Raw genomic sequence first — 27,736 nt, 5'->3', positions numbered from 1 at the left:
CCCACCCCAGGGGTTATATTTAAACTGTCCAATAGCATCTGCAAACTCCTGAGGTGTTATTTAATTAGATATTCATCAGAGCCAGCCCATCCACCCCATCAAATTTAATTACTAAACATTAACCTCAACAAGGGTAAGCTGTCACACCTAAACCTAACCACTGACTAGAGCCCCTGGCTATTCAGCGAGGTGCGGTGAAACCATTGAGTTCATGTCTAACAAATCCTAACTGGGGGGGGGATACTTTTTTCCTTTAATTTAAAAAAACAAAACATTTTGAGGGGTTTTTCCTTCCCCTGAGTTTCTACCATACATCTTTCAGGCTTTTTCAGTAAATGGGCCTCTTTATACAAAATGGATTCTCACAAACTTTATTTTTTTAAATGATTTTATTTAAAAAACATACAGACCATGTGTTCCACTAAAACTTTTACTCATGTAAGGATCACACAAACCTTCTGAGAGAAGAGAGTCACAAAAGCCCCTTTTCAAGAGATATTTACAGCTACTACGTTTTATATCTCATGTGTGTCCCCTCACCATTTTCTAACTTCATCCTTTTAGACATCTTACAAATAGGCTTTTTCTTAAGCAGGGTTTTGGCATTTCACGAGGAGTAACAGTAGTTTGAACTAGGAAGCCTAGTCCGAACTACCTAGTCCGGGCCGCGTGTAGCTGCGCAGCACGGAGTCCGCACTAGTGGACATTTAAAAATGGCGGCGCCCGGCTTTATGCAAATGAAGCCCGGGAAATTCAAATCTCAGGCTTCATTTGCAACTCCGGTTGCCTACATTACCACCCTAGTTTGAACTCGGGTGGTAGTGTAGACATACCCTTAGGGAAAAGCTTTTTGAGGACTGTGAGGGTTGTGTCATAGATGCGCCACCCAGTGGTACCATGACTGTGTGACTTGGACTCCAGAGGATATAAACTGCAAGCTCCGGGGCCTATGTGCTGAACTGTGTTTGGAAAGCTTATTAAATACTAATAGAAATGTAGCCGTGTTAGTCTGGTGTAGCTGAAGCAAAAAACAGGACTATGTAGCACTTTAAAGACTAACAAGATGGTTTATTAGGGGATGAGCTTTCGTGGGCCAGACCCACTTCCTCAGATCAAATAGTGGAAGAAAATAGTCACAACCATATATACCAAAGGATACAATTAAAAAAAATGAACACATATGAAAAGGACAAATCACATTTCAGAACAGGAGGGGGATGGGGGGGGGGGGGGGGGGAGGAGGGGGAAGGAAGGAAGGTAAGTGTCTGTGAATTAATTATATTAGAGGTGGGGAGAGTGAGATGTCTGTGAGCTAATGGTATTAGAGGTGATGGGTAAGATAGTTTGAGCCTTTGTTCATTCCTTCCCGGAGAGTGTCGAATTTTAACATGAATGACAGTTCAGAGGATTCCCTTGAAACTATTTTCTTCCACTATTTGATCTGAGGAAGTGGGTCTGGCCCACGAAAGCTCATCACCTAATAAACCATCTTGTTAGTCTTTAAAGTGCTCCATAGTCCATTATTAAATACTGTTATTGCCGTAGGTAATGCTATGCAATGTCTGTGCTTAACTCAAGAACACTTAGCACAAGGGGTGACTTTGGTAAATGCAGTGCAATTCAGTCAAGATCCTCACAGTGTTTTAAAGACCATGACCAAGCCAAAAGACCCCTGCTTAGAGGGTTATATTGAATGTCTGGTGCGTATAAAAAGTTACAGAACCCTGCTTAAGAAAAAGACTATGAAAGATGTATGGTAGAAACTCAGGGGAAGGAAAAACCCCTCAAAATGTTTTGTTTTTTTAAATAAAAGAAAAAAATCCCCCCTCTCCCCAGTTAGGATTGATTAGACAAAAACTCAATAGTTTAACCGCACCTCACTGAATAGCCAGGGGCTCTAGTCAATGGTTCGGATTAGGTGTGACCACTTACCCTCAAGTGAGGGTAATGTTCAGTAATTAAATTTGATGGGTTGGATGGGTGGCTCTAATGAATATCTAATTAAATAACATCTCAGGAGTTTGCAGATGCTATTGGACAGTTTAAAGGACACAGCAGTTGGTAGAAATGCTATTGGACAGTTTAAATATGACCCAGAAGTTGGTTAAATGCTAGGGGCTACTTTTTCTAGCCATTAGAAGTTACAAAAAATTAAGGGTCTAACCCCAAACTGAAATGTTTCCAACTTTTACCCATACTTTAGAACAAGCATTTGCTCTAAAGACAATCAAACATTTAAAAACATTTCATTTAAACCCCAAGCCTTCAGCATGAAAGAAGCATGTTTAGAAAAAACAAACCCCAAGACATGTATTGATATCTGCAAATGGTGTCCACGTGGAAATGGATACAGCTACATTAAGGATTGGTGCTTTTACTGTTAATACTGTAAGAAAGCCCTACAAAAAATATATTTTAACTAAAAGGAAAAAAATGTAGCCAAAAGCAACTCAGTTGTGGAGACAGCTTAATTCTTCCACCCTCAGATCACAAAGGGCAATGTTAGGGAGGGGTGCCTAAAGTCTTTAAGGATCTATTATTTCAGAGTTGCAGTGATCAAATTCACCTGCTAGTTACTACTTTGAAGTTGTTTGAAACAATGGGTTAGGAAGGTATCAAAAACCTAGGTAGTTTGGAGACTGTCCTTTTCAACAGAAACTTTCTTGAATGGCTGCTGGACTGCAACAGGAGAAGGTGTGTTCCTTGTTTTTAACTTTGAAAATATATATTCTATAATGCCACTCTTTGGCCATGCTCTCTTAGTAAAATAATGGTGGCTATCTTAATTGCAGTGTGATCTGTTTAACATGGAACCAGTAATTTTAATCTGCAGTTCCCCACCAGGCCAAGGTAAAAACCATTTTTAACTGTAGTTGTGCTTAATACAGTTTAAAAAAAAAAAACCTGGGTAATACTAACTAATATTTGTGCTTATTCTTTAACCTTAAGGCCCAAGCACACATTGGGGGGGGATTGACAGAACAAGCATGTGCCCATAATGAAAGGTAACTTTTTTGCAGTTGGCTTTTAAAGTTATGCAGGGTTTGTGTGTGTGTGATTTGTGAGAGAGAGAGATGAGGTCTGTGCAAGACCTAGGTGTGTTTTTAAAATGGGGTTTGAAGCATTTGGGGGTAATCCTAACTCACATTTTTTTGCTTGTTCTTTATTCCATAGTCCCAAATATACATAGGGGAAAATAGAATAGCCCTGTGCCAGCATGCCTTTACCCTGTGGTAGAAGGTAACTACCCATAATCTTTTTTAAAGCGTGCGGGTTATTTTTTTCTTTTAACTAATTGTAACGTTTAAATTGTGAGTTGGGTTTTTTTTTTCAAAACTTAATTGTGGGGGAGTTATTGGTGTTTTTAAACTGTATGTTTGCAAACTGCTGGGTGGTGGGTTGTTCTTTCTGTGCCAAATGTGTTTTCAAAATAAATGTTCAATTCTGAGTTGGGGGAGGAAATGGTGGGGTTAGGCTAAAAGTATCTGGGATGGTTACAAAAAGGTGGAGTGTTTTTACCTGGCGATTTTATTTTAAAAAAGCTGTCTGTAAGGATTAAGTTGTGGGTGATTCAGGGGCTTATGCTACAGATAAGTGGTTTTTAAAAAACAGTTTGTTGCATACCGCTGTTTTTAAAAAAATAGAGTTGCAAATGGTTTTAAAACCGTTGTGGGGAGTTTTTGAAGGTGTGTGTGTGTGATGGAGTTTGTGATAGACACAGGTATGTTTTTAAAATAGATGTTGGCAAACTGCTGGTAAGGTGTGTTTGGTGGGTTGCTTTTTCTGTGCAAAATGTGATGTGTTCAATGCATGTGGGTTTTGAAAAGTATATGGTTGCCAACTTGATTTAGTGTGTGTTATAAAGCTGCTGTTTAGTGTATGTGTGTGGAGGGAGGGGGAAAGGGCTGTGCAAGGCATAGGTGTAGGGTTTTTTACAGTACTTGGTTTGTTGAAACTAACAAGGGGTTTTAAAAGCAGTTTTGGCTTTTATTCTGCAAAATGAGATGTATTTAAAAAAATTGTGTGGGTTTTTGTTTGTTTTTTTTAAGTGGTAGAAATAAACTCAAAACTGGTGTTTGTTGTACAGCCTGAAATGGATTATTTTGTTTTTAAAGCTATAACTTTTTTAATAGAAAAACCCCTAATGATTTTAAAGTTTACAAGAGGGTTTCATGTGTTTTATAATAATGTTGTTTGCTCCACAGTACGGTCAAAACATGAGAGGTCATTCGACCAGAGGGAAAAGGAGCTCAAAAGAAAAAGGAAAGAGACAGCTGAAAAGGAAAATTCCCCAGCATCAGTGACCGATGGATCGATGAAGCCCAGTAAATGTATTTTGCTTGTCGGTTTGGTGGCTCTATGAGGTTTTAAGTAAATACACAGGTGTGGGTGAGAGAGATGTTAAGTTTAGGTGTGTTGTTGTTGTGTTTTTACAAAAAAAATGTTTCCCCCACCTCACAGGCATGGACAACTTTTCTGACAATGCTGTAGTCAGAGCTACAAGGACACCTTCTCCAGAACTGCCAAAGAACCAGGAATCTGCTTTGAGACCCTTAACAACGGAAAACAGCACAAGAATGCAGATGAAGCATCCGGGCGGTCCGAACCTCACATACGTCAAACCCAAGGACAAAACAAAAGACTCTGGTAAGAAACAACCATGCAACCACAACTCCAGTTCCTCAGCGGTCACAGCCACACCATGCCCTGAGAACTGTGAGCGAAAACGCCCACATTCACAAACCCGGAGCACGCGCTCTAGGGGTTGTGAATAAAAAACCAAGGACTGAAAACTCCTGTAATGCCGAGGCATTGCAGCCACACAAACACAACTCCAGTTCCTCAGTGGCCACCACCACACCAAGCCCTGAGGAAACTGTGAGCAAAAACGCCCACATTCACAAACCCGGAGCAGGCGCTCTAGGGGTTCTGAACGTGCGCAAAACCACACACATTCACAAACCCGGAGCACGCGCTCTAGGGGTTGTGAATAAAAAACCAAGGACTGAAAACTCCTGCAATGCCGAGGTGTTGCAGCCACACAAACACAACTCCAGTTCCTCAGCGGCCACTGCCACACCAAGCCCTGAGAAATTTGTGAGCGAAAACGCCCACATTCACAAACCCGGAGCACTCGCTCTAGGGGTTGTGAATAAAAAACCAAGCACTGAAAACACCTGTAATGCCGAGGCATTGCAGCCACACAAACACAACTCCAGTTCCTCAGTGGCCACCACCACACCAAGCCCTGAGAACTGTGAGCAAAATCGCCCACATTCACAAACCCGGAGCAGGCGCTCTAGGGGTTCTGAACGTGCGCAAAACCACACACATTCACAAACCCGGAGCACGTGCTCTAGGGGTTGTGAATAAAAAACCAAGGACTGAAAACTCCTGCAATGCCGAGGTATTGCAGCCACACAAACACAACTCCAGTTCCTCAGTGGTCACCACCACACCAAGCCCTGAGAACTGTGAGCGAAAACGCCCACATTCACAAACCCAGAGCAGGCGCTCTAGGGGTTCTGAACGTGCGCAAAACCACACACATTCACAAACCCAGAGCACGCACTATAGGGGTTGTGAATAAAAAACCAAGGACTGACAAACCATTCTCCCAAAACCATAAGCTCATCACAGCTCCCCCATATTCTAGTGTGGGGGAAGAGTTTGATGCTTCATTCAGAAAACTGAGGAATTCTGTATCCTCAGGGGGCCTAAAAGAAAGAAGGGGTACAGCATTTGGCGGATGAACTGGTGGCCTCCAAAAAGTTCCAGGCCAAGATGACTGCAAAATTTTTAAAAAATCCTAAAGAGGTGATGAGGAAAAAATACCAAAAAGAGATGCCCCCTGCTGGAGGCTCACAAAATGGCTTCTGACCTGCGGGGTGGTGAGTCTGTAGACGGGTCCCTGGCTAGTCCTGATGAATTTCACAGAGACCGCTCTGACTCTGAAATAGCATCTGAGGCAGAAGATGCCCCTGATGGGCCCGTAGAGGAACCCTCAAGTGCCCCTGAAAATCCAGAGTTGTATGTGGAGAGAGCGAGAAGTTGGCAAGGTGAAGTACCTAGATTTGTGGGGTAAGTGTATTGTGAGGCATTCCCTTTTGTCAATCTTGAGCAAATAAATTCAGCTGAACAGGTTATTGAAGCCATACGTAGGGGAATACAGTTAGTTCTAGATGACGTTAATGGTAGGGTAGGCCCTGATGATTATGTTCAGTTACGTTTAGAGAGCCGTAATTTAACTAACCCTTTGTTTTCGGTCAGAAGGTCTAGGAACGAGCTGACTGCTGAGGGTTTTTTAAACCAGACCTCAAAGCTATTCCAGAGTAATAGAGAGTTGCACCTCAATGGAACAATGCGCCTCCTTGTGACAATTGTAAAAAACAGGGGTGGGGGTGCTCGTAGAATTTAAAACTCTATCCTTGGTATTTAAATTATTCATAAAAGAGACCATGTTTAGTAGACCTGGCTTACACCGGTACCAGTCTGTATTTTGCGTGCGGGCTCTTGGCCGTCATGTCCGATAGTAAACCTACGGACGCCAAATTGTTAGAGGGGGTGAGAGAGCTTCCCGGGAAACTGGGGTGGTCAGATCCAAAAAAGGTTATGCTCAGCGGCGTAGCAAAGTTTGAACAGCATTTAGGAGTTAACATACAGGTGGTGCTGTATCCGGCGAAAGGCGGCTGGGGCTTTTTTAAAATGGGGGGCCCGGTGTACCCCAAGATGATTTTATCCTGTTGCACGATGAGCATTATTATGGGGTTCTGGATGTGAAAAAGTTGTTCGGAGCGAAAAATTGAGTTTTGCCACACAGTGTACAGTCACGACCACTCTTGCAGGTACTGTTGCCGCCTCTGCTTGAGCAGAACGTGCTCAGACAGCATGGGTGTCCTAGCTGTAGACCATGTTGTCGATCCAAAGAGTTCTTAGTCAGACACACAGACTGCGCATCGAAAAAACAAGTCGAATGCCTGTCTAAAACTTGGTGTGATGTGTGTCAGTCTTATGTGGACAAGCGACGGTGCTGTAAGCAGTGTAAGGGCTTTCTTGTTGGCAACATTGACAGTCATTTATGTTTTATGGACAGCCTTAGCCCGAATCCTCAGAAAGTATATTTTTATGATTTCGAATGCACGCAGGAGACGGGGTTGCACACCCCCAATTACATTTTTGCTATGGCCGTAAAACCAGAAAAATCCTGGGAATTTAAGGGTAGTGAGTGTCTCTCTATGTTCGTTAAGACATTTATTGGCAAAGAGTTCCTTGACAACACATTCATAGCGCACAATTCCAAAGGTTACGATGCGTACTTAGTCGTGAGACAGCTACTGAAGGAAAAGATGTGCCTAGAACTGATCACTCAGGGTAGTAAACTAATGTGTGTGAAAGTTAAGGCCATGGGCATTTGTTTTATAGACTCATTAAACTTCTTGCCCATTAGGGCGTCATGGGAAGCTCTTAGAAGGGTCACATGACCCACTTCTGGGCGGGTCATCCGATCCTGGAACTGCCCCCCGATTGGTCAAAGCGGCTCATGGGGTGGTCCCACATGGGGGGAAAAAACCCTTCCTGATTGGTAGAGGGAGGCAGGGCGAGTCCTCAGAGGGGTCACATGACACCCCTTATTTCCAGTCACCTGTCCCTCTTGACCCCAGATGTATTACCACCAAGGGCGAGACTTCCGGTGACAGGGGAGACGGGACTGCCGGGGTAGGGGGCGGAGCTAACATTTGATTGATGGTAGGGCCCTTGTACTACTTGGGGAACTTGCCAAGGTTGGGGTTGTGATCCCCATGGTAAGTGGTGCTCCTGGACGGGGCTGACATGTCCCTGAAAAAGGCAGAGAAGGGAGTGCTCCCATGCAATCCTTGCTGGAAGACACCTCTCCTGCAGCTTCCACTGGTCGATAACAGGGACCTGTGGCCAGTAGAAGCTGTGGGCTCGGTGCCTGTCAGAGTGGGGCAGAACATGGTACCATGGAGCCATCACTGTACACGCCAGCTGCTTTCAGGAGTGCGGCAGAGCTAGGACAGGCACAAGCTGCCTTAACTCTACTGCTCCACCAAACAGAAGCCGTCTCAGTGGGCTTACCAACCATCAGTACATGTATGAACTGTTCATACAAAATTAGCCTCAATTGGACATGTCCATAAAGTCCATAAAATATGTAGGTGGCCGTAAATTTCATAAAAGCACAATACAATTTCAAAAACCAGCAATTCTTCTATAGCAATTACATTTTCTCTGTGCTGCTTCAGCCTTTGTACTGCAGAGCAGCAGAAATTAGACCTTTTAGTTGTTTATTTAGGTCAATGGTTATTTAGGTGCATTAGGAGGAGCGTGGCCAGCAGATCCAGAGAAGTGATTATTCTCCTTTATTCAGCTCTGGGGAGGCCACAACTGGAGGATTGTGTCCAGTTCTGGGCCCCACACTACAGAAAGGATGTGGACGCATTGGAGAGGGGCCAGCAGAGGGAGACGAAAATGATTCCGGGGCTGGGGCACAGGACCTACGAGCAGAGGCTGAGGGAGTTGGGTTTGTTTAGTCTGCAGAAGAGAAGAGTGAGGGGGGATTTGGTAGCAGCCTTCTGTGATGGCACGTTGGGGTCCCCTGTCTCCTGCACCCCGAAATGGCACGAACAGACTCCACCAGCCAGTAGAATGGAGATAGTTTATTGCTTCTCCAGGATATAGCACAGCACAGATGTAATCTGGTTACAGGAACTGGGGCTAGGAGGCCTCAGTGCCCCCCCTTGAGATGGGGGAGTCCCAGCCCCCCTCCCCAGCTCCTTCTCCCCTGCTTTCCAGACAGGAACTAACTCAATCTCCTCCAGCCCTGCCCCCCAGCCAGGGCAGCATTCACCTTCCTTAATTCCTCTCCATGGGGGTTAGCTGGTCGGACCGGTTGAGGGCTCCCTTGGCATAATGACGCATCCCTGTCCTTCTGGGCTGTGGTACCCATCCCTGTCCTTCTGGGCAGCCAGTGGGGTTACCACAGACCCATAGAAACCAGCAAGTTCCCTCCCACTACGTCACACCTTCAACTCCCTGAAGGGAGGTTCCAAAGAGGCTGGAGAGAGGCTGTTCTCCGTAGTGACAGATGGCAGAACAAGGAGCAATGGTCTCAAGTTATAGTGGCCGGGGGTGTCTAGATTGAGTATAAGGAAAAACTCTATTTTCTAGGAGGGTTGTGAAGCACTGGGATGCAGAGGCCCAGGGCAGCACAATTTTGCCGTCCCCCCCCTTTGACATGGCGCATGCGTGGGGCCTTGGGTAGCATGGGACCCAGGACAGCCGCCCCGCTTGCCCTGCCTTAAATCTGCCGCTGCTGGGATGGGTTCCCTAGAGAGGTGGTGGAACCTCCATCCCTAGAGATTTTTAAGTCCCAGCTTAACAAAGCCCTGGCTGGGTTGATTTAATTAGGATTGGTCCTGCCTTGGGCAGGGGGCTGGACTTGATGACCTGCTGAGGTCTCTTCCAGCTCTATGGTTCTATAATTCTATGACAGGCCTGACAAGTACACCATCAAGCACAGACAGGAGCACCCTCCTCTGAGTTCCAGGAAATCTCACAACCACTCCTGAGCCAGCTAATGGGCAGCTAATGGGAGCCAGGACTCCTGGGTGCTTTCCCATGAATCAGAAATCAGAACATGAACCTGTAGGAGAGCATTTTAGCCTTTCTGGCCCCTCGATCATAGGTTTAAAGGTAGCCATTCTTCTATAAAAGGATTTCACTAGCCAATTGCAGAGACAGTCTGTAGAATCTCAAATTGACAGATTTGGTACCGTTACCCTGGGCTTGAACAAAAACATTAACTGGTTAACGCACTACAAAGCTCATTTCCCCTGCCTTTGATATTTGCATTTTCACATCAAAAGCAATGAAAGGGACACATTCAGCCTCGTTACGGCACTTCATGAACACAGGTCCTACAATTGACAGGAAACAACTTTTGCTGTACTATTTACCATACAATCTGTTGTTTCCGCTCCAACACACCAATGAAGGCCCTGACGTCAGACCTGACAGCAGGACAGTGCGTACTGATCAGTAAGTTGGTCAGTTAGAGGGCACTGCTGTGGTTAGATCATTTCAATGCCCACTCTCAGCCTCCAGCCCTGCCGCTTCATACATGAGGATCATAAGGAGATGGATCAGGCAATGGCATCTGAATCATTCCCCTGGCCCCTCCAATATGCCATAGAGGGATAATCCCCTGCCTCCTGCTGGATAACATATAGGCATGAATAGGGTTGGGTTTCAGAGGTGCAGGGAATTTCCCATGGAAACGTCTCTTGGCCTCTAGCCCACAAAAGCTTATGCCTAGAGACATTTGTTAGTGTCTATGGTTGCTGAAGGTGCCTCCTTGCTTTCAGAGACACAGCCCAATGTGGTGACCCCCTCTGAAACTTACACGAACAGCCACAGAACAAGGCTGCTCAAAAGAGCCACGAACAAGTCCACCCAACGTGGCCACCCTTCAGAGAGGAGCACTGCTTTTGAGCCCTCAACATGGCCAAGAACATGGCTGACCAACGGACACAATCCAGGGGAATGAATGTGGCTGCCTTGTGCCTCGGCCCTCTGGGAGAGTCCAGTCCCTGCAAGACCACCCAGCTCTCAGCCAGTCTGCCCAGAGAGGGTGGCATCTCCAGACTCCCAAGGGCCCTCCCTGTCTGCAGATGGCTCCATAAGTACCAGGGGTTGGGCCATTAGCAATGGAGGGGTGATGGAAACCAAGTCAAGCCCTGTTAACCCTGGCCACCTTCTGACCCGATATCCCAGCCCCATATTGTATCTGAAGTTCCTGGCCTAGCACTCACTCATTTCTGAGCGGAGGCTCCTCCGGATGCTGAGGTGAAACAGGAGGCTCTGGAGAGAGAGCAGAGATCAGGGCTGAGTACGTCGAATTCTGGGCACCAGCTCCACATCCCCTACCATGCCCTGTCCCGTCTGACCCCTCCCATTTCTAATCCCACAGATCCCCTTCCCCAGCCTTCACTGAGCATAAATCCCCCATCTGGAGTGGTGAGCGAAGGGCTCCCCCTGCTTCTCACCTGCACGGCCCCCCGGGATGCCGGTGAGAGGAGGTTTCACTTCTACAAAGACAATGTCAGGTTTGCTCCTGGGGAAGCAGAGTCAGAGATCAGCACCACGGAGAGCAGCACCAGCATCCCATGGGCCAGTCTGAACAACACCGGGGAATTCACCTGTGGGTACGAGGAGAACATGAGTGGGAGGTGGATCCCGTCCCTCAGGAGCCAGGCTGTGACCATCACTGGGAAAGTCACAGTGTCAGGTGAGGTGGCTCTTGGGTGCTAATGTCTCCTTACAGAAATTCACCTTCTTAATTCGCACATGCTCTTACCCAGATCTTTTGATGGACTGTTGAGGCCAGGGCAGGGCACAGGTGGGCTGGGGGATGTGCAGAGAGGAGAAGGACAAACACAGAAGTGGGAAGAATCAGGGGTCAGTGTAAGAGAGAAGGGCTGGGGGTGGGATTCACATCTCAGCGAGATGGCTTGTGAGCTCCGGGGTAGTTTGCCGTGAGCTTTAGAGGCAGGGATACACAGACATCACACCCATTGCTCTCAGAAGTGACACCTACCTGCTGATTCCACCCATACTTCTCTTCTCTCTGCAGCTCCCAGCTTCCTCTGGGCCCGGGAGCTGGCTGTGGGCGGCTCCTTCTTCCTTATCAACGGCCTCATCTTCCTCGTTTTCCACTGCTGCTTGTAGACAAAAGTCACTGGATTCTTCTGAGAAGGGCCATCCAGCACACCTGTCGCTGACTGTCAGACTTATCAGGGAGCCCACTTTCTCTGGATCCTCAGGGCTGGGACACCCAGGTTTCCACACCCTGATCTCTAGACCGGAGCAACTCAGCCAGAATAAAACCAGAGGGATTATGGTGCATCTGAAACCAGCATAGGAACTCTCAGGCCTGTAGGCCTGGCCTCCCTCAGCCCAGCACACCAGTCTCCCCTGCAGCCACGTGGGCTCTGCCTGCTGCCTCTGCCCCATCCAGATGTCCCCTTCTCCTTCCAACCAAGTCTCTGATATTGCCCCCAGCATCCTCGCCCCTTTCCTTTGTCTTCAGTCCAGCTAAACAAGGTCACTGGGGCCCCTTTCTTCTCCGCCTCTCCTCTCCCCTGCCCTTTCTTCCTCCCAGGCTAGAACCAGCTAGGCAGGTCACCAGGGTCCTCTGCAGAGGCCATTGTCCTCCCACTAGCCATAAATGGCTGAGCCATCCGAGCTGGGCCTCCCCGTCAGCAGGTCACCAGTCGCTGGGGTCTCTGTTCTCCAGACTCATGTCTGGGATCTCCAGTTCTGTGCTGACCACTGAACAGCAAACTTCCTTGTGAAAGCAGTAACACCCAGGGACACTGGGGGTCTCTCCTCTGCCTGCCAACCCTTCAGAAACCCCTGAGATCTCCTGCTTCATCACACCAGTGTCTTGTCAGGGATCATGGAAAGCTGATGACCCCGGCTATGACGATCCCTGTGTGACATACGTATGGCGTGTACACAGGCACGTATGTAGAGATGCTGGATCTATATTCTGGAGGTGCTTAATAAAAAAACCAACACTGGACAAAGGGATGTGGGTTTGCACATCTGCATGGATCAAATAGCATGGCCTGTACACAACCGGCATGTCTGGTGCTAGCTGCTGCCCAGTCTGTGGGTACGAGGTAAGAACAGACACGCTCCTACCTGGAAATAGACCAGCTCATGGGTTACGTTCCTTTTACTCTACAAAGCGATTCAACTTCAAAGACAGTATTTAGCAGCTAGGTGCTGGGATACACTTGCAAGTTGCTGCCTGCGTTAATCTCGCGGATACTGGCAGTGCCCCGTGTTTCAATGGGATAGTTCAGTGTTTGCTCTGTCGCTATAAACACTCCCAGTTTGGTGGGAAGTGGGACCAAGAGTGCAATTTGCATTTGTACCAGAAGGGGCTATTTCCTGCCCAGCAGCACGAGGCCCAGACACCAGACAGACGATTGTGGCACATCACAGAACAAAATGCTTAGTTGACTGTGTCCCCCACTGATGAAGAGGACCATCCAGGGGACTCTGTGCCTCCAGGGGAAGACTGGTGCAGCGCATCGGGACTTCACATTTCTCACTCTCTTGCTGAACTCATCATGCCATAGAACCTACCATCAGGTGGGCGGGGCCTGCCGAGGTTTAGACAGACTGTGCTGAAGTTTTTTATGGTTGATGCTGGGCAGGACCAGCGGTGGGGGGGAGGGGTGTTGACCCAGGGCTGGTGATTGAAAAGGTCCTGGGCTCTGAGCACTTTAAACTGGTGGTTTCCATTCTTATTTATACTGCGGACCAGCAAACCCATTCACAAACATTTGGTGGACCAGTAACATTGTATTTGCATATTGATTATGCAAATAATCAATATGCAAATAACATGTTGCCAGTCTACATAGCTCCAACCCAGCCCCTTGTTCCCCAGTGTTTTATACCCTTTGACCCCCCCACACCCGAGCCCTTTCACCCTTTAACCTCTGACTCCTACAGCCCCTGCCAACACCCTCTTGCTCCATGACCCCACCATGCCCCCTCCTGACACCCCTTTGCCCTTTGACACCACCCCAGACCAGCACTCCCCAGAGTGGGGCTGCCACCTCTAGGGCGCATGGTCGTTATTTCCAGTGGGCGGTGCGCATGATCCCTCCTTCCCCTCCCCAAGCGAGGATGCAGGGCCAGGCTGCCATCGTAACTGGGTAGGAGCGGGGAGGAGGGAGGCACTTTCTGTTCTGCCTCCTCCTGCTGGCTCCTCAGCCCCAGCACCACAGCCGGGTAAAATCTGCAGCAAACCCTGCGGCCCGGCAGCCTCCAGTTTGTGGTCTGGCATTGGTCCATGAACCGGTGGTTGGGAACCGCTGCTTTACACCACCAGCAGAGCCGCATCCGGGCAGCACTGAGGGGTGGCTGGGGGAGGGGCAGCATGGTCCGTGTGATACTGAAGACTGGCCGCTCCAAGCATGCAATATGCTGGTGACTAAGTGGCTCCCTCACAACGATCAGAAAATGTCGGATTCTTTCCCTCCAGAGATGTGAAAATGACACCTGGGTAGGAAGGTGTGAGCCCAGGGGCAGGGTCTGGCTGAGTGGGGAAGTGGGGATTGACGGCTGCAGCCCCCTCAGTTTAAAGACTCTCCCCTGTGGGGATAAACAAAGAGATGGGAGAGCTTCTCCCCACAGCCCCATCTCAGCCGGGCTGCCCCCTTTCTCCCCCCACCAGCTCTTCCTCAGCCTGGCCCAGCTCCAGCTCCCCAGAGTGGGATCAGTCCCACTACATGAGGTCGGTGTCTGGGGACTGGAAACTCTCCCCACTCCTCATTGTCAAGCCCAGGAAATGGGCAGCTCCCTCCCCCTGCACTCTGTGGCCCACACGGCAGCGTGTCTCCAGCCCGAGCTGAGTGGTGGCCACGCCTGAAGCTGTGACTTCCCCTGCTGAGCTGAGAACCCAGCTCCCAGCCCAGAGTGACCGGCTCAGCATGGAGCTAACTCGCCTTCTGCCCCTGCTGGGTGAGTGCTTGGCCTCAGCCCCCCCACAGCCCACCTGTGTCTGTCTGTCTGCCTGGAGAGTCCCCTCTCCCAGCTCTGCATCCCCAGATCCCTCACCCCCTCTCTGCTCTTCTCTTCCAGCCTCTCTCCAGAGTCTCCCCAGGCCGGTGTCCCCTGCAGGTAACGACATCTCCTGGCCTCCCTGAGATGCTGGCGGTAGGGTGGGGGAGGGGAGAGGGGTTCTGTCAGTGGGGCTGGGATCCGGATCCTCTCACACCATGGTGTTGGGAATTGCAAGGAAGGGGGGATCATCCCCTGATGTCCCCGTGACTTCCCCTGATATCCAGAGGGGTGGAAGAGCGACTCCATCTGATGCCTGCTGGGAGGGTCTGTTTGGTGGGTCCCAGCCCATGTCACAGGGGAGAGGCTTCCCCCATCCCCATGGGCACTGCCCAGCCCCTCATTGGCAGCCTCAGCAGAGAGAGAGAGAGCTGGGCGAGCCATGGAGACTGAGCTCCCACCTCCCCATAACACTGACCCCTGGGCAGGGCCCACCCATGTGGAGCTCTCTGCCCCAGCTCTCAGATCAGAGGGCTGAGGGCCAAGGCCAGAGACCCAGCCCCATGCAGCAGGGCAGTAAAAGTAGGTTCTGCAGAGACCGCAGAAGAAAGGTGCTGGGTGGAAAAACTCCCCCTTCCCTCCACCACATCCGCCAGAGCTTCCTCATTTCTAGTCAGCGCCTTCTACCTACTGCTGGGCAGGGCTGATGGTCACACGACAGATCCTCCCACCCTCTTATCCCTCTGCCCCTGGATGGAGACTGTGGGTGACTGTCCTGATGGAAATGGGGGTGTTGGGATCGATCCATTTCAACAACATCCCTGCCCCTCTGTTTGCACCCCACATTCCCCCTGAATGGAGAGTGTTGGGATCTTGGGGGTCCCAAGTGGAGGAAGGGCCCTTCCACCCCCCACAAATGAGCTCACCCACTTCCTCTGGATGGAGAGCGAGGGGAACTGCTGGTTCCAAGTCACGTGGACGATCCTTGCTGCCCTACGTGGACAACTGCAGAGCCCCTGCCCTTGTCCCTGAATTGCCCCGTGGCACCCGGCCATGTCCTGCCTCTATGGGATGGGGAGCAGCTGACGGAGGGTTAGTGGAGATCGGGGGTGCAGGGAGCAGGCTGTGAGATGGGAGTGAAGTTGCACAGAGGGAGGGAGCTGGAATTTGTCCATCCACATGGAGGATGGGTCCATCCGAGAGAAACAACACAGAGAAGGGTCGGGGGGACGTGGTCTCTGTCTAGAAGCTCCTATCTAGGGAACAATCAAAAGCTCAGTTGCAAACACGACCCAGTGCCTGGGAGCTGTGGCCAGACAAACTGAGGCTGGAAATCGGGGGCATTTTCACGGTGGAGGAATTAACCAGGGGGATACTTCCCAAAGCTCTGGGGTGGATTCTCCAGCGCTGATGATTTCTGAATGAAGCCTCAATGTGCTTCCCAGGGATCTGCTCTGGGTGACAGAGGGACCATCCAGGGCAATCCCAGGGGCTGGGTGACACACGGGTTGGACTCCATGAGCACAATGGGCCCTTCTGGCCTGGGATCTAGGAAAAGGGCCTGGAATGAGGGGGCTGAGGTTTACTTGCCTGGGTGGGGGCAGGGCAATGAGTGAGGCTGGTTTGTGTTCCTGTCTGCCCAGGACTCATCTCTTGTCCCTTCTGCCTTCTCATCTCATCCTGACATCTCCCTGCCCACTGACCCCGTGTCTCTGTTCCAGATCCCCTGCCGGCCCCCAGCCTCTCTCTGGACCGCAGCTCCCAAATCTATCTCCCAGGGGAGCAGGTTACCCTCACCTGTTCAGCTCCTGCGAATCAATGGGTCACCGGATACAGATTCTTTCTTCTAAATGAACTGCAGGAGCCCAGCACTGTCCCACATCCAAATGGAGGGGCCCAGCTGGCACTCATAGCTCAGAAAGGGAGGGCTGGGGCCTACACCTGTGCATATTGGAGACAGGAATCCAGTGGAGAGATCTCCTCTGGGAACAGCAATTCCATCTCCATCACTGTGAGAGGTGAACCCCAGGTTTCCCTGCCGTTGGATGGGAGGAGTCTTTGGGGACCTGAAGCCCACCCCAGCACCTCACCTTCACCCTCTGTCTGCCCAGCCTCCCTCCCTGCATCTCAGAGAGTCCATGGTGGGAGTGGGGCTCCCAGCTGCTCAGCATCGACTGGGCATTGCCAGGGCACTGCTGTGGAGAGCTCACAGCGCTGGGGTCCTGGGTGGGCATTGCCAGGGGGGCACACTCTGATTTCTGTCAAAACAGGGATTGGTGTCTATCCTGTTACGCCAGACCCTGGTGGCACAACTATGTCAGCACCCCCTACGGGTCACATGTATGAGAGGGGCAGGAGCTACCCCTGGGGTGAAAGCAGCAGTGGATACAAACTCTTCTCTCAAAGCAGGGATGGAATCCCCAGAAAGACCCCTGCTGGGTGGGCCCCTTCTTCTGTATCTAACCCCGACCCTGGTTTCCAAACCCTTCTGCACCCTTCACTTCTCCCTTAGCCCTGCCCACCCAGGTACCCCACCAGGGAATCTTGGGAGGGTCGCGTGATATAGGGGCAAGGTGAGACACTGGACGGGGGAGAGGGGTGCCATGGGATTTCAGGGGGATATTTATTTTTCTGTGGGAATCTCTCAAGCTCAGTGTTCCTTAAACGTTTTAAGACCATGGAAAACCAAACAATCATTTTTTTATGGGAAACACCGAAGGAAAATTGTTGAGGGAGAAAAAAAGAAAAAAGAAAAGGTCGTGGCCCCTTTAATTTCCACATGTGCTGTCCCAGCTGAGCTTCTGTCTCCACAAGCGGAAGGGGGAAAAAATTAAAAGAGGCCATGGCACAGAGTTTAAGAAACACTCTAGCTCCATTAAGGCAGAAACAGCCTCCTCTTCTGCATCTCTGCCTCTCAGCTCTCTGTGTCTCTTCTCCTGCACTGGAATCTGACCCGTTGTCTTTTCCAGACCCCCCAGCAGCTCCCACCTTCGCCCTGAGCCCCCCGCACCAGCTGTACCTCTCAGGGGAATCCGTGCAGCTAACATGTTCTCCTCCCAGTGGCAATGAGGCAGTTACAAGATTTCAATTTTCCAAGGAGGAGAAAAGGATCTTCCTACCTTTTGTCCCACCCGGCAACAGCTACTCTGGTGTCAGGAACTTAAAATTGAAGCCTGGGGACTCCGGGTCGTACACCTGCCGGTACTGGATACACCCGCCCGGGAGGGAGATCCAATCGCTGGAGAGTCCCCCAGTTCTCATCACTCTTACAGGTAAGTGCTGGACTGTCCCCAGATTCCCTGGGTTGGTTTTTGCTACAGAGATGAATTCTCTGCGTGGAATCCCGGACTTGTAGCCCATGAGATGAGTGTTACCCAGGTGCTCATGTCCCTGGGTATAAACATACGTGTGCGCGCACACACACACATCTGGTGAATGAAAGTCTGACAGTGTCGATGTTATGCACTGGCACATCAGGGGTTAAAACATAACCCCATATAAGGGGAAAGGGCTGGGGCAGGGAGCCAATCACAAACAGGATAGAGTCAGCCAATCAGAGCCCTGCTGGGCAGCATAAAAAGGTGGCTGGCCAGGGGACTCTCTTAGTCCTGGTGAGACAGGGACGCAGCTGGCTGCTAGCAGGGGGGCAGGCAGGAGGAGCCAGAGGAGCTCTGGCCTGACCCACTCCCAGGGTGGGGGCCCAACAACATGGGCCTGAGGAGATACAAGGGGGCTGTGTCTAGACTGGAAAGTTTTTCTGCAAAATCATCTGCTTTTGCGGAAAAACTTGCCAGCTGCCTACACTGGCCGCTTGAATTTCCGCAAAAGCACTGACGATCTCATGTAAAATCATCAGTGCTTTTCTGGAAATACTATGCTGCTCCCGTTTGGGCAAAAGTCTTTTTCCGAAAGACTTTTGTGCAAAAGGTCCAGTGTAGACAGCACAGTACTGTTTTCCGCAAAAAAGCCCCGATCGCGAAAAAGGCCATCTGGGCTTTTTTGCGGAAAACCGCGTCTAGATTGGCCACGGACGCTTTTCCTCAAAAAGCGCTTTTGTAGAAAAACATCCTGCCAATCTAGACGTGCTTTTCCGAAAATGCTTTTAACGGAAAACTTTTCTGTTAAAAGCATTTTCGGAAATTCATGCCAGTGTAGACGTAGCCGGGCTGTATCGGGACATATAGGGCAGGAATGAGCAGTAGGTCCAACCCCCATGCCGATGGTGAGTGGCCAGTGCTATTTGCCTTGATGGACGGGGCTTGGTGAAGAGTGGCTGTGAGTCACAGAGGTAAGGTGGGCTGTGGGGTAATTGGGCTCCCTGGGAGGGGAGGAATCCAGCATGGAGGTGCCGCTGAGGGGTAATACCCTGCAGAACAGGCATCCTGGTCTGGTGGTCAACTGATGGGTTCTCCCCAATTTTTTGCCTCTGTCCATGGATTGGGACTGTGGGGGTGAATATCCTGATGGGAATGGGTGTTTTGGAATCAGGGGGATTGAGGTTGATCCTCAGTAACGTGGGCACAGTGAGGCACAGGGGTACAGGGCATTTCCCATGGAAACTCCACTCCCCCTGAGATGAATTTAGCCTGGTAACATCTGCCCCTGCTCCCAGATCCCTCCAGAGATCCCTGCTGGCTGGGCCCCTTCTTCTGTACCGAACTGACCCCTGGTGTCCAGACTCTTCCGCAGCCCTGTCCCTCTCCCTGAACCCTGCTCACCCAGGTGCCTCCAGATGAAACCTGTGCCCTTTGGAAGGCCGTGTAATACAGCATCACAGAGAGACACCTGACTGGGGGCAGTGAGATTTCAGGGGGGCATTTATTTCTCTGTGGGAATCCCCTCGTCCTCCACTTAGGCTGTAACAGCCTCCTGCCCTTTATCTCTTCCTTTCAGCTCCCTGAATCCCTTCAGCTTTGAAATCTGACCCGTTGTCTTTTCCAGATCCCCCAGCAGCTCCCACCCTCTCCCAGAGCCCCTTGCACCAGCTCGACCTCTCTGGGGAGTCTGTTCAGCTCACGTGTTCTCCTCCCAATGGTGATGAGAGAATTATAAATTTTCAATTCTCCAAGAACGAGGAAAGGATCTTCCCACCTGGCAGCAGCTACTCTGATGTCATGAACTTAACACTGTGGTCATGGGACTCCGGGTCGTACACCTGCCAGTACTGGATACATCTGTCTGGACAGGAGATCCAGTCTGTGGAGAGTCCCCCTGTCTCCATCAGTGTGAGAGGCGAGTGCTGGGCTGTCCTAGTTTCCCCAGGTGCCTTTGTGCTATGGAGACACATTTCCTGTGGGAATCTGGCACCCGCAGCTGATGAGATGAATGTTGCACTGACAGAGCAAGACTGGTCACTTCCACTGGTACAAACATACCTGCACGCGCACACGCCCCTGTCTGCTGAATGACAGTGTGACAGGGTGATTGTCCTGCACTGGCACATAAGGGGTTAAAACATAACCTCACATAAGGAATGAGGGCTGAGGCAGGGAGCCAATGAGAAGCAGGCTAGAGTCAGCCAATCAGAGCCCTGCTGGGCAACATAAAAAGGTGGTTGGCCCAGGGACACTCAGCCGCTCTCAAGCCCTGGAGGGAGAGGGATGGAGCTGTCTGCTAGCAGTGGTGCCTTGGACATTGGGGTGTTGCCTAAACTATATGTGCAGGTGACAGTTTTATGGCTGCATCTGTAATTGTTGCTGATCAGAAGTAGAAGTACCAGCACACGGCTGCTTGTCCTGTGTTCTTGATGTGGTCTCACCCTCCATTTTTAATCTGCATTGTTATTCAAAACATTCCTTCCTCTCACAGTTTCTCCCTCCCAAACCTGCCTGTGTGCTTATGTGCACCAGACTTCCTTTAAGGGACATGCCCTGTGGAAAAGGCTGACGTCACCATTTATCCTCAAGGCACAGCTGTCCAGGCTCCCCTACATGTCACTACCTTGGACAGCACTGTACTGGAGGCAGGCAGGGGGGCCAGGGGAGTAGAAGTATCTTGGACTGCGCCATTCTGGGGGTAGGCGGGAGTAGCCAAGGCACCTCGGGCCTGACTCACTCCCAGGCTGGCAGCCCAGCAACATGGGCCTGAGGAGATACCAGGGCTGCATGGGGTCATCTAGGTCAGGAAGGGGCACCTTGCCAGTGCTGAGATGGGGATGGGCTGGTGTCCAAGGCAAGCCAAAGAATCTGCTTTAATGCATATCAGGATTTATCAGCTGGGGTGTTACTGTCACAGAAACATCAGCTCTGAGTCCTGAAGGGCTGAGTGATTACACGCCTGGACCCCACAGAGCCCAGGGCACAGCCCTGAGTGAACCCTGCTGGGCACAGGGCAGATCTTTCAGAAAACACACCCAGTGCTGGCTGGAAAATCACCAGTGTTGAAGTAGCCCTGGGCCCTGCTCTGGGTTCTAGGAGCCAGGATGGAGGCAGCCTGGCCTGATGGTGACAGCGGGGCCAGACCTGGAACAAGGAAGGAGCGGGGCAGGCACAGGCTGGGAGTGGGGCAGGAAGAGGCTGGATACTGACTGCAGGAGCCTGGCAAGGAGCAGGGTCCCTCACAGCAGCAGGACGTCACAGCTGCTCAGCCAGGTCCCAGCCGGGTCATTTCCTGGCTTCAGCAGTGTGTGCCCACCAGTCATGTGACCCCAAGCCCTGTGTGTTTGGACAGACCATCCTATGGGTCTTATAGGTGTGAAGAGAGAACATCAGAGACCCTGGTTCCCTCCCGGCCCTGCCTTCTAGTCCTGCTCCACCCAAAGAGCCTCCACTTCTTACGCTGGGTCCGTGTTCACCTGTCCGGGTCTGGATACATCCACCCTGGCAGCCTCCAATGATGCAGCTGCTGATATTTGGAAGGTGTCCCCAGAGCTGTGCAAAGGCCTGGGAAGAACAAAGGGGAGGCTGGGAGAAGCTCTGGGTGGGACTGGCTGAGGGGGAGGGGGTCACTGTTTACACGAATGGGGGCACTGCTTGTAAAGAGACTTCTCTGCTTCCTCCCTCCTCCTTCCAGCCCGGCCGTTGGTCCCCAAACTCACTGTGAGCCCACCACACGGCAGCCTCCTACACGGCGAATCTGTGAAGCTGACGTGCTCAGTTCTCAGAGCTTCCACCCAATCCGGGATCCGGTTTTTTAAGGGTGGGCAGATAATTGACTCCAGAAAGCTCCACGAATCTTGGTCCCATGTCAGCACTTTCCTTCTGCTCTTCAATGTGTCTGAGTCAGAAGCCGGAGCATACAGCTGTGATTACTGGAAGATAGAGTCTGGGCGAGAGATCCCATCGAAGAGAACTCAACCCATCTCCATCACAGTGATTGGTAAGTGCCCCTGTCTGCCACAGGACCAACAAACAGCCCCAGGGTCTTTCTGCTCCATGTCCCAGCTGTGACACTGCCCAGTTTCTCAGGTCCAGGTCACGGCAATTTCAGTCCCTGTCTCTGGTCAGTGTTGCTCCCTGGGTCCATGGCTCCACCTGGTGGTTCATCAGTGCTTTGCTGGAGATCTGGGGCTCCCGGCCCCCAGGAACATCTCTGCTCTCTGTCAAGCCATGGGGGGTTGGGCACCCCAACTGCAGGGAGATGCTCCCAGCTGATCAGCGAGGTGGCACCTCTGTGGATAGGTCATTTCATTGCCTCCAGCCCTGCCACTTCCTATATGGCAATCTTCTGGAGACAGGGAGTTAATGGAATCTTGCCCATTCCCCCATCAGCTCCGTACCGACATCGAGCAATAAGGCCGTGTCTCCTACTGGCCAATGTGCGCACAGGGCAGGGCTGAGGTACAGAGGTGCAGGGTTTTTCCTATGGAAAAGTCCCCTTCTAATACTTGAAATGAGTTTGATTAACTTAAATTAATGGAGATTGCTTATCTCCTAGAACTGGAAGGGACCTTGATTGGTCATCAAGCCAAGTCCAGTCCCTGCCTTCAGAGCAGGACCAAGTACTATCCCTGAAATTTTTTTGTCCCAAATGGTCTCTGCAAGGATTGAACTCACAATCCTTGGTTTAACAGGCTAGTGCTCAAACCACTGAGCTATCCCCCCCCCCAAGCCATCTGCCCCTCATCTCCCAGGGCTTTCCACCTGCCAGCTGTGACCCTTCTGTATCTAATGCCAACTCTCTTTCTTTATCTACTCCTGATCCCAAACCCCGTCCCTCTTCCTGAGTCCTGATCTCCCTAGTTACTGTCTAGGAGAGCCTGGTCCCCTCACATTGGGCTGCTCCGGGGGTCACACGTCTGCAGCGTGACTAAGGAGGTGGATGGAGCGTCTCAGCTGCGTTTGCCAGGGGCTGCTCCCTCTAACCCTGAATGTGCAAAGCAAAAAGGGCTCCAGGCCATGCACGTGTCTGTACATCAGAGATCCACACTCCAGAGAGCCAGCAAGTATCCATCAGCCTGGGCGGGGTGGGGTATTGGGGTGGATTGTGTGTGTGTGTGTCACAGACTTTCTCACCAGTCCCCTCTCCTCTCTGACCCTCCACCAGTTCGCCATCCTCTCACTGGGCCCCCTGGGACCATCAGTGTACCAGTGAAGCTGATCTTCTTGGGTGCTTAGCTCTTGGGATATGGGTTCTTCAGTCAGGGAAAGGACCAGACCTTCAGTGGGGTCTCCATCCAGGGCAGCACCACTGACAGCAAACAGCCAAGCCTACACTGTCTGCACCGGGTATTGGAGACTGGGTGACAGAGCCTGTCCAAACTGAGCCCTCCTGTCCTGGGGTCAGTGTTGAGTGAGACCCTATTTCCACCTGGGGGTGGTGAGACGTGTGGGTCTTCAGTGGGGAGGCCCTTTCTCCATCCCTCTCCAGCTGCAGCCCCAGCCATGCTCCCAGTGTCCCCTGACTTTCCCCAGCCAGGCCCCCAGCCTCCTCCCTATCCCAAACACCCACCTGACTGAGAACAAGGCTGCTATATAGACAGAGAGGGTATGTCTACACTACAGCACTAATCTGAACTAACTTAATTTGAATTAGTTAATTCGAACTAAGCTAATTCAAACTAGTGCATCTAGACCTAAAAACTAATTTGAATTAGTATTTTGCTAATTCAAACTAGCATGTCCACATTGAGTGGCCCCTGAACCGAGGTTAAGGCTGGCCGGAAGCAGTGCCGGCAGGGCATCAGGTTAGGACTTAGAGCGTGGAGCTGCTGCCTCAGGCTAGCCGAGGGCTGCGCTTAAAGGGACCCGACCCCCACCCTGGACAGACAGTTCTCAGGGTTCCCCGCTTGCCTGTCTACCTCGATGAGGGACAGCAAAGCAGTCCTGGCTTGGAGTGCCCTGAGTGCCCACACTCGGCACATCACAGCACTCGGCCATCAGCCCGGCTGCACTTGCCGCAGACTGGCATCTGGGGGGGGGTGTCCATCGGGGGCTGTCAGGATCCAGGAGGCCCTGCAGGAGAGCTTCCACCCCGAGGAGCCCACAGAGCCACCCCAGTCCTCCCCATGGGGGGCTCGTACCCCATTCTTCCCTCACCTCCTTCCACTTACCCCTCCCTAGCCCCCCTTCCTGATGTAAAAAAGGACATGTGTGGTCAAAAATAGAAACTCTCTTTATTTAACAAAACTGGGGGTGAAAGGGGGGGATGAACCTCTGGGGAGACTGGGAAAAGGAGGTGAGAGAGGGTGGTAGAGGGGAGAGGGAAACCTGGGAGGAGGGAGCTGGAAGGGGGAAGCCAGGGGAAGAGGGGATGTATAAAACTATGGTACGCCATATCTTCAGTACTGTGTACAGATGTGGTCTCCTCACCTCAGAAAAGATGTTTTGGCCTTGGAAATGGTTCCGAAAAGGGCAACTACAATGATTAGGGGTTTGGAACAGGTCCCATATGAGGAGAGGCTAAAGAGACTGGGACTTTTCAGCTTAGAAAAGAGGAGACTGAGGGGGGATATGATAGAGGTCTATAAAATCATGAGTGGTGAGGAGAGGGTGCATACAGAAAAGTTCTTCATTAGTTCCCATAATATAAGGACTAGAGGACACCAAGGGTATGTCTAGACTACAGGGTTTTGTCGCCAGAAGTTTTGTCGCCAGATACTGTCGACAAAGAGCGTCGACATAACAGTGTGGACACAAAGGACAGTGTAGATGCGATAATGCCTTCTATCGACAGAACTCTTTTGATAAAAGGTGTTATTCCTCGTAGAATGAGGTTTACATACGTCAACAAAACTGCTGAGTTTTGTCGGCGTTATGTTGACATAACTCAAAAGCAGTGTGGACGCAGGTATAGATTTGTCGACAAAAGTCCTCTTTTGTCGACAAAACCCTGTAGTCTAGACACACCCCAAATGAAATGAATGGGTAGCAGGCTTCAAACTAATACAAGAAAGTTCTTCTTCACAAAGCACATAATCAACCTATGGAACTCCTTGCTGCAGGAGGCTGTGAAGGCTAGAACTATAACAGAGTTTAAAGAGAAGTTAGATAAAGTCATGGAGGTTGGGTCCATGGAGTGCTATTAGCCAGGGGGTACGGATGGTGTCCCTGGCCTATGTTTGTTGAAGGCTGGAGATGGATGGCATGAGACAAATGGCTTGGTCATTGTCTTCGATCCGTCCCCTCCAGGGTACCTGGTGTTGGCCGCTGTCAGCAGACAGGCTACTGGGCTAATGGACCTTTGGTCTGACCCAATACGGCCATTCTTATGTTCTTATGTTCTAAGCTCAGGTCTCAGGGTCGGGGGTCTCACTGGACCAACTTGTTTTTCCTGCAAACCTGCTCCTGGGTTCGCATGTGGCCTTTGGTGGCCAGGCTGGCAGCTATCCTGCCCTAGACGGCTGCATTCCTGTGCCTAGTGCGGAGGTCGTGGATGTTGGAGGCCTCCCCCCAAACCTCAATGAGGTCCAAAATCTCTGCACTAGACCAGTCAGGCGCCCGCCTCTTGCGATCCCGGGCAGGCTCCTGGGAGTCACCAGCCTGGTCCTGGAAAGAGGCAGAGGGCTGGGTGGCAGCGGGTGGCTGGCTCGTGCCGTGCCAGGTGCAGGGTCTGCTGGCTGGGTGCTGGCAGGCTTGCACCTGGCATGGGCACCGTAGCCAGCCCGTGCCCCTTTAAGGGCTCCGGGGCCAGGAGGGGAGCAGACAAGTTTCCCTGGTGGTGCCCAGAGTGGCCACCAGGGCAAGCTGGGGAGGGCTAGTCTCCCACTAGTTCGAATTAAGTGACTACACAGCCCTTAATTCAAACTACTTAATTCGAACCAGGCGTTAGTCCTCGTGGAATGAGGTTTACCTAGTTAACAAAACTGGTCAGTTCTGAGTATATTAAATTCTGGGCAAAATCTCCACATCCCCTCCCAGGCTCTGTCCCTACTGACCTCACTGTCACAGAGTGTGGGAGAGTCCCTGGGCCCTGCACCCCCCTCCACAGCCAGACTGACTCTCATCCGGCACGTGGAACAGAAGGGTTATTCATTGGCAGCCACACAGCGTAGCTCACACTTGCTAACACAGGGACCAGGAGCAGTCAGTGCAATCCACCATGGCGGGAGGGGGGCCCAGAGCCACTGCCCTGGCCCCCTTCTTGCATCCTTCCCCGGCCCAGAGAGCTCACACACCCAGCAACTGCTCTCAGCCCTTTAGGCAGCCCCATTCTCTCCTTTGCTTAGATTCCAGGCAAGGTGTCACCTGGTTGCACCCCCCACCTAGGCTCAGGTTACCAGACAGCCTGGGCTATTGTTGGTATGTGCTACAATGGGGAAGCCTGGGGCAGCCTCCCTCAGCCAACATTCCCATCCCCAGCCAGGCACCAGTGCAGTGCCCAGGGAAACGTGGGTACAACAGAGCAGCGCAGGACAGTGGGAATCACACACAAGATAACAAAGCAAACAGAAGGAGCACAGTCCCCACTTTGTCACACCCTACCCTTTGTAATGCCCACAGATACCCTTCCCCAGCCCTCCCTGAGCATGGATCCCCCATCTGGAGTGGTGACGGACGGATTTTCCCTGCTCCTCACCTGCACGGCCCCCTGGGATGCCGGCGAGAGGAGGTTTCACTTCTACAAAGACAATGTCAAGTTTGTTCCTGGTGAAGCAGCATCTGAGATCAACACCATGGGGCCCAGCACCAGCTCTGTGAAGGTCTCCGTGCTCCACATCCCATGGGCCAGTCTGAACAACACCGGGGAATTCACCTGTGGGTACGAGGAGAACATGAGTGGGAAGTGGATCCCGTCCCCCAGGAGCCAGGCTGTGACCATCCCTGGGAACATCACAGTGTCAGGTGAGGTGGCTCTTGGGTGCTAACGTCTCCTTAGAGAAATTCACCTTCTTCACTCCCACACGTTCTTACCCAGCTCTATTGATGGACCAGTGAGGCCAGGACAGGGCACACGTGGGCTGGGGGACATGCAGAGAGGAGAGGGACAGACAAAGTGTGGGGAAGAATCAGTGTGAGAGAGATGGGCTGGCGTGCGATTCACGTCTCAGCTTGATGGCTTGTGAGCCCTGGGGGAGTTTGCCTTGAGTTCAGGAGGCAGGGATACACGGACATCACACCCATCGTTCTCAGCAGTGATACTTACCTCCTGGTTCCACCATGCTTCTCTCTCTCTGCAGCTCCCAGCTTCTTCTGGGCCCGGGAGCTGGCCGTGGGCGGCTCCTTCTTCATCATCAATGGCCTCATCATCTTCATCTCCCACTGCTGCTTGTAAACAAATGTGACTGGATTCTTCTGGGAAGGGCCCTTCCTTCTGTGGCTTGGAGTCACCCCACAAGGTGATCCTCCAGCACACCTGTCTCTCACCGTGGTCCCTGTCCAGGAGTCCACCTGCTCTGGATCCTCAGGGCCGGGACACCCAGGCATCTGCACCTTGATCTCTACACTGGCATGACTTAGCCAGAATAAAACTGGAGGGGTTTTTGTGCATCTGAAACCAGCATAGGAACTCTCAGGCCTGTAGGTCTGGCCTCCCTAAACCCAGCATGCCTCAGTCTCCCCTGCAGCTGGGATGCTCTGCCTGCTCTCTCTGCCTCATCCAGATGTCCCCTTCTCCTCCCACCGTAGTCTCTGATATTGCCCCCAGAAGCCTCTCCCCTGTCCTTTGTCTTTGGTCCAGCTAAACAGGGTCACCTGGCCTCCTCTCTTCTCTGCCTTTCCTCTCTTCTGCCCTTTGTTTCCCCCAGGCTGGAACCAGC

At 51.5% G+C, this 27,736-nt stretch overlaps 2 protein-coding genes and 1 pseudogene across 2 annotated transcripts in view; 2 read left to right on the top strand and 1 right to left on the bottom strand.

Moving 5' to 3' along the window:
* The window catches only part of LOC149521034 (leukocyte immunoglobulin-like receptor subfamily A member 3), a 1,043,054-nt gene that overhangs the window by 737,453 nt on the left and 277,865 nt on the right, over positions 1-27,736 (bottom strand). The window lies entirely within an intron of this gene.
* Positions 1,653-6,901, top strand: LOC149521046 (uncharacterized; annotated as a pseudogene).
* On the top strand, positions 4,464-27,736 carry LOC142821257 (Fc receptor-like protein 5). Its single transcript, XM_089774129.1, has 7 exons — positions 4,464-4,647; positions 10,991-11,308; positions 17,571-17,873; positions 19,543-19,826; positions 21,738-21,918; positions 26,481-26,822; positions 27,158-27,736. The coding sequence occupies exons 1-7, from the start codon at positions 4,464-4,466 to the stop codon at positions 27,250-27,252; spliced, it is 1,707 nt and encodes a 568-aa protein (XP_089630255.1). The 3' UTR covers positions 27,253-27,736.

The sequence above is a fragment of the Pelodiscus sinensis genome, chromosome 30, assembly GCF_052426305.1.
Source record: "Pelodiscus sinensis isolate ZL-2025 chromosome 30, ASM5242630v1, whole genome shotgun sequence".
Classification (NCBI taxonomy): Eukaryota; Metazoa; Chordata; order Testudines; family Trionychidae; genus Pelodiscus; species Pelodiscus sinensis.
The sequence above is the reverse complement of the archived record's forward strand: the minus strand, read 5'-3'. Positions and strand labels throughout refer to the sequence as shown.

Excerpts from the sequence above, each read along its gene's own strand:
- LOC142821257 (XM_089774129.1), top strand. The coding sequence starts at position 4,464 with ATGGACAACTTTTCTGACAATGCTGTAGTCAGAGCTACAAGGACACCT. Across the intron at positions 4,648-10,990 it reads GGACAAAACAAAAGACTCTG|ATCCCCTTCCCCAGCCTTCA; the intron begins GTAAGAAACAAC and ends CTAATCCCACAG. Across the intron at positions 19,827-21,737 it reads GTCCCCCTGTCTCCATCAGT|GGTGGGCAGATAATTGACTC; the intron begins GTGAGAGGCGAG and ends CGGTTTTTTAAG.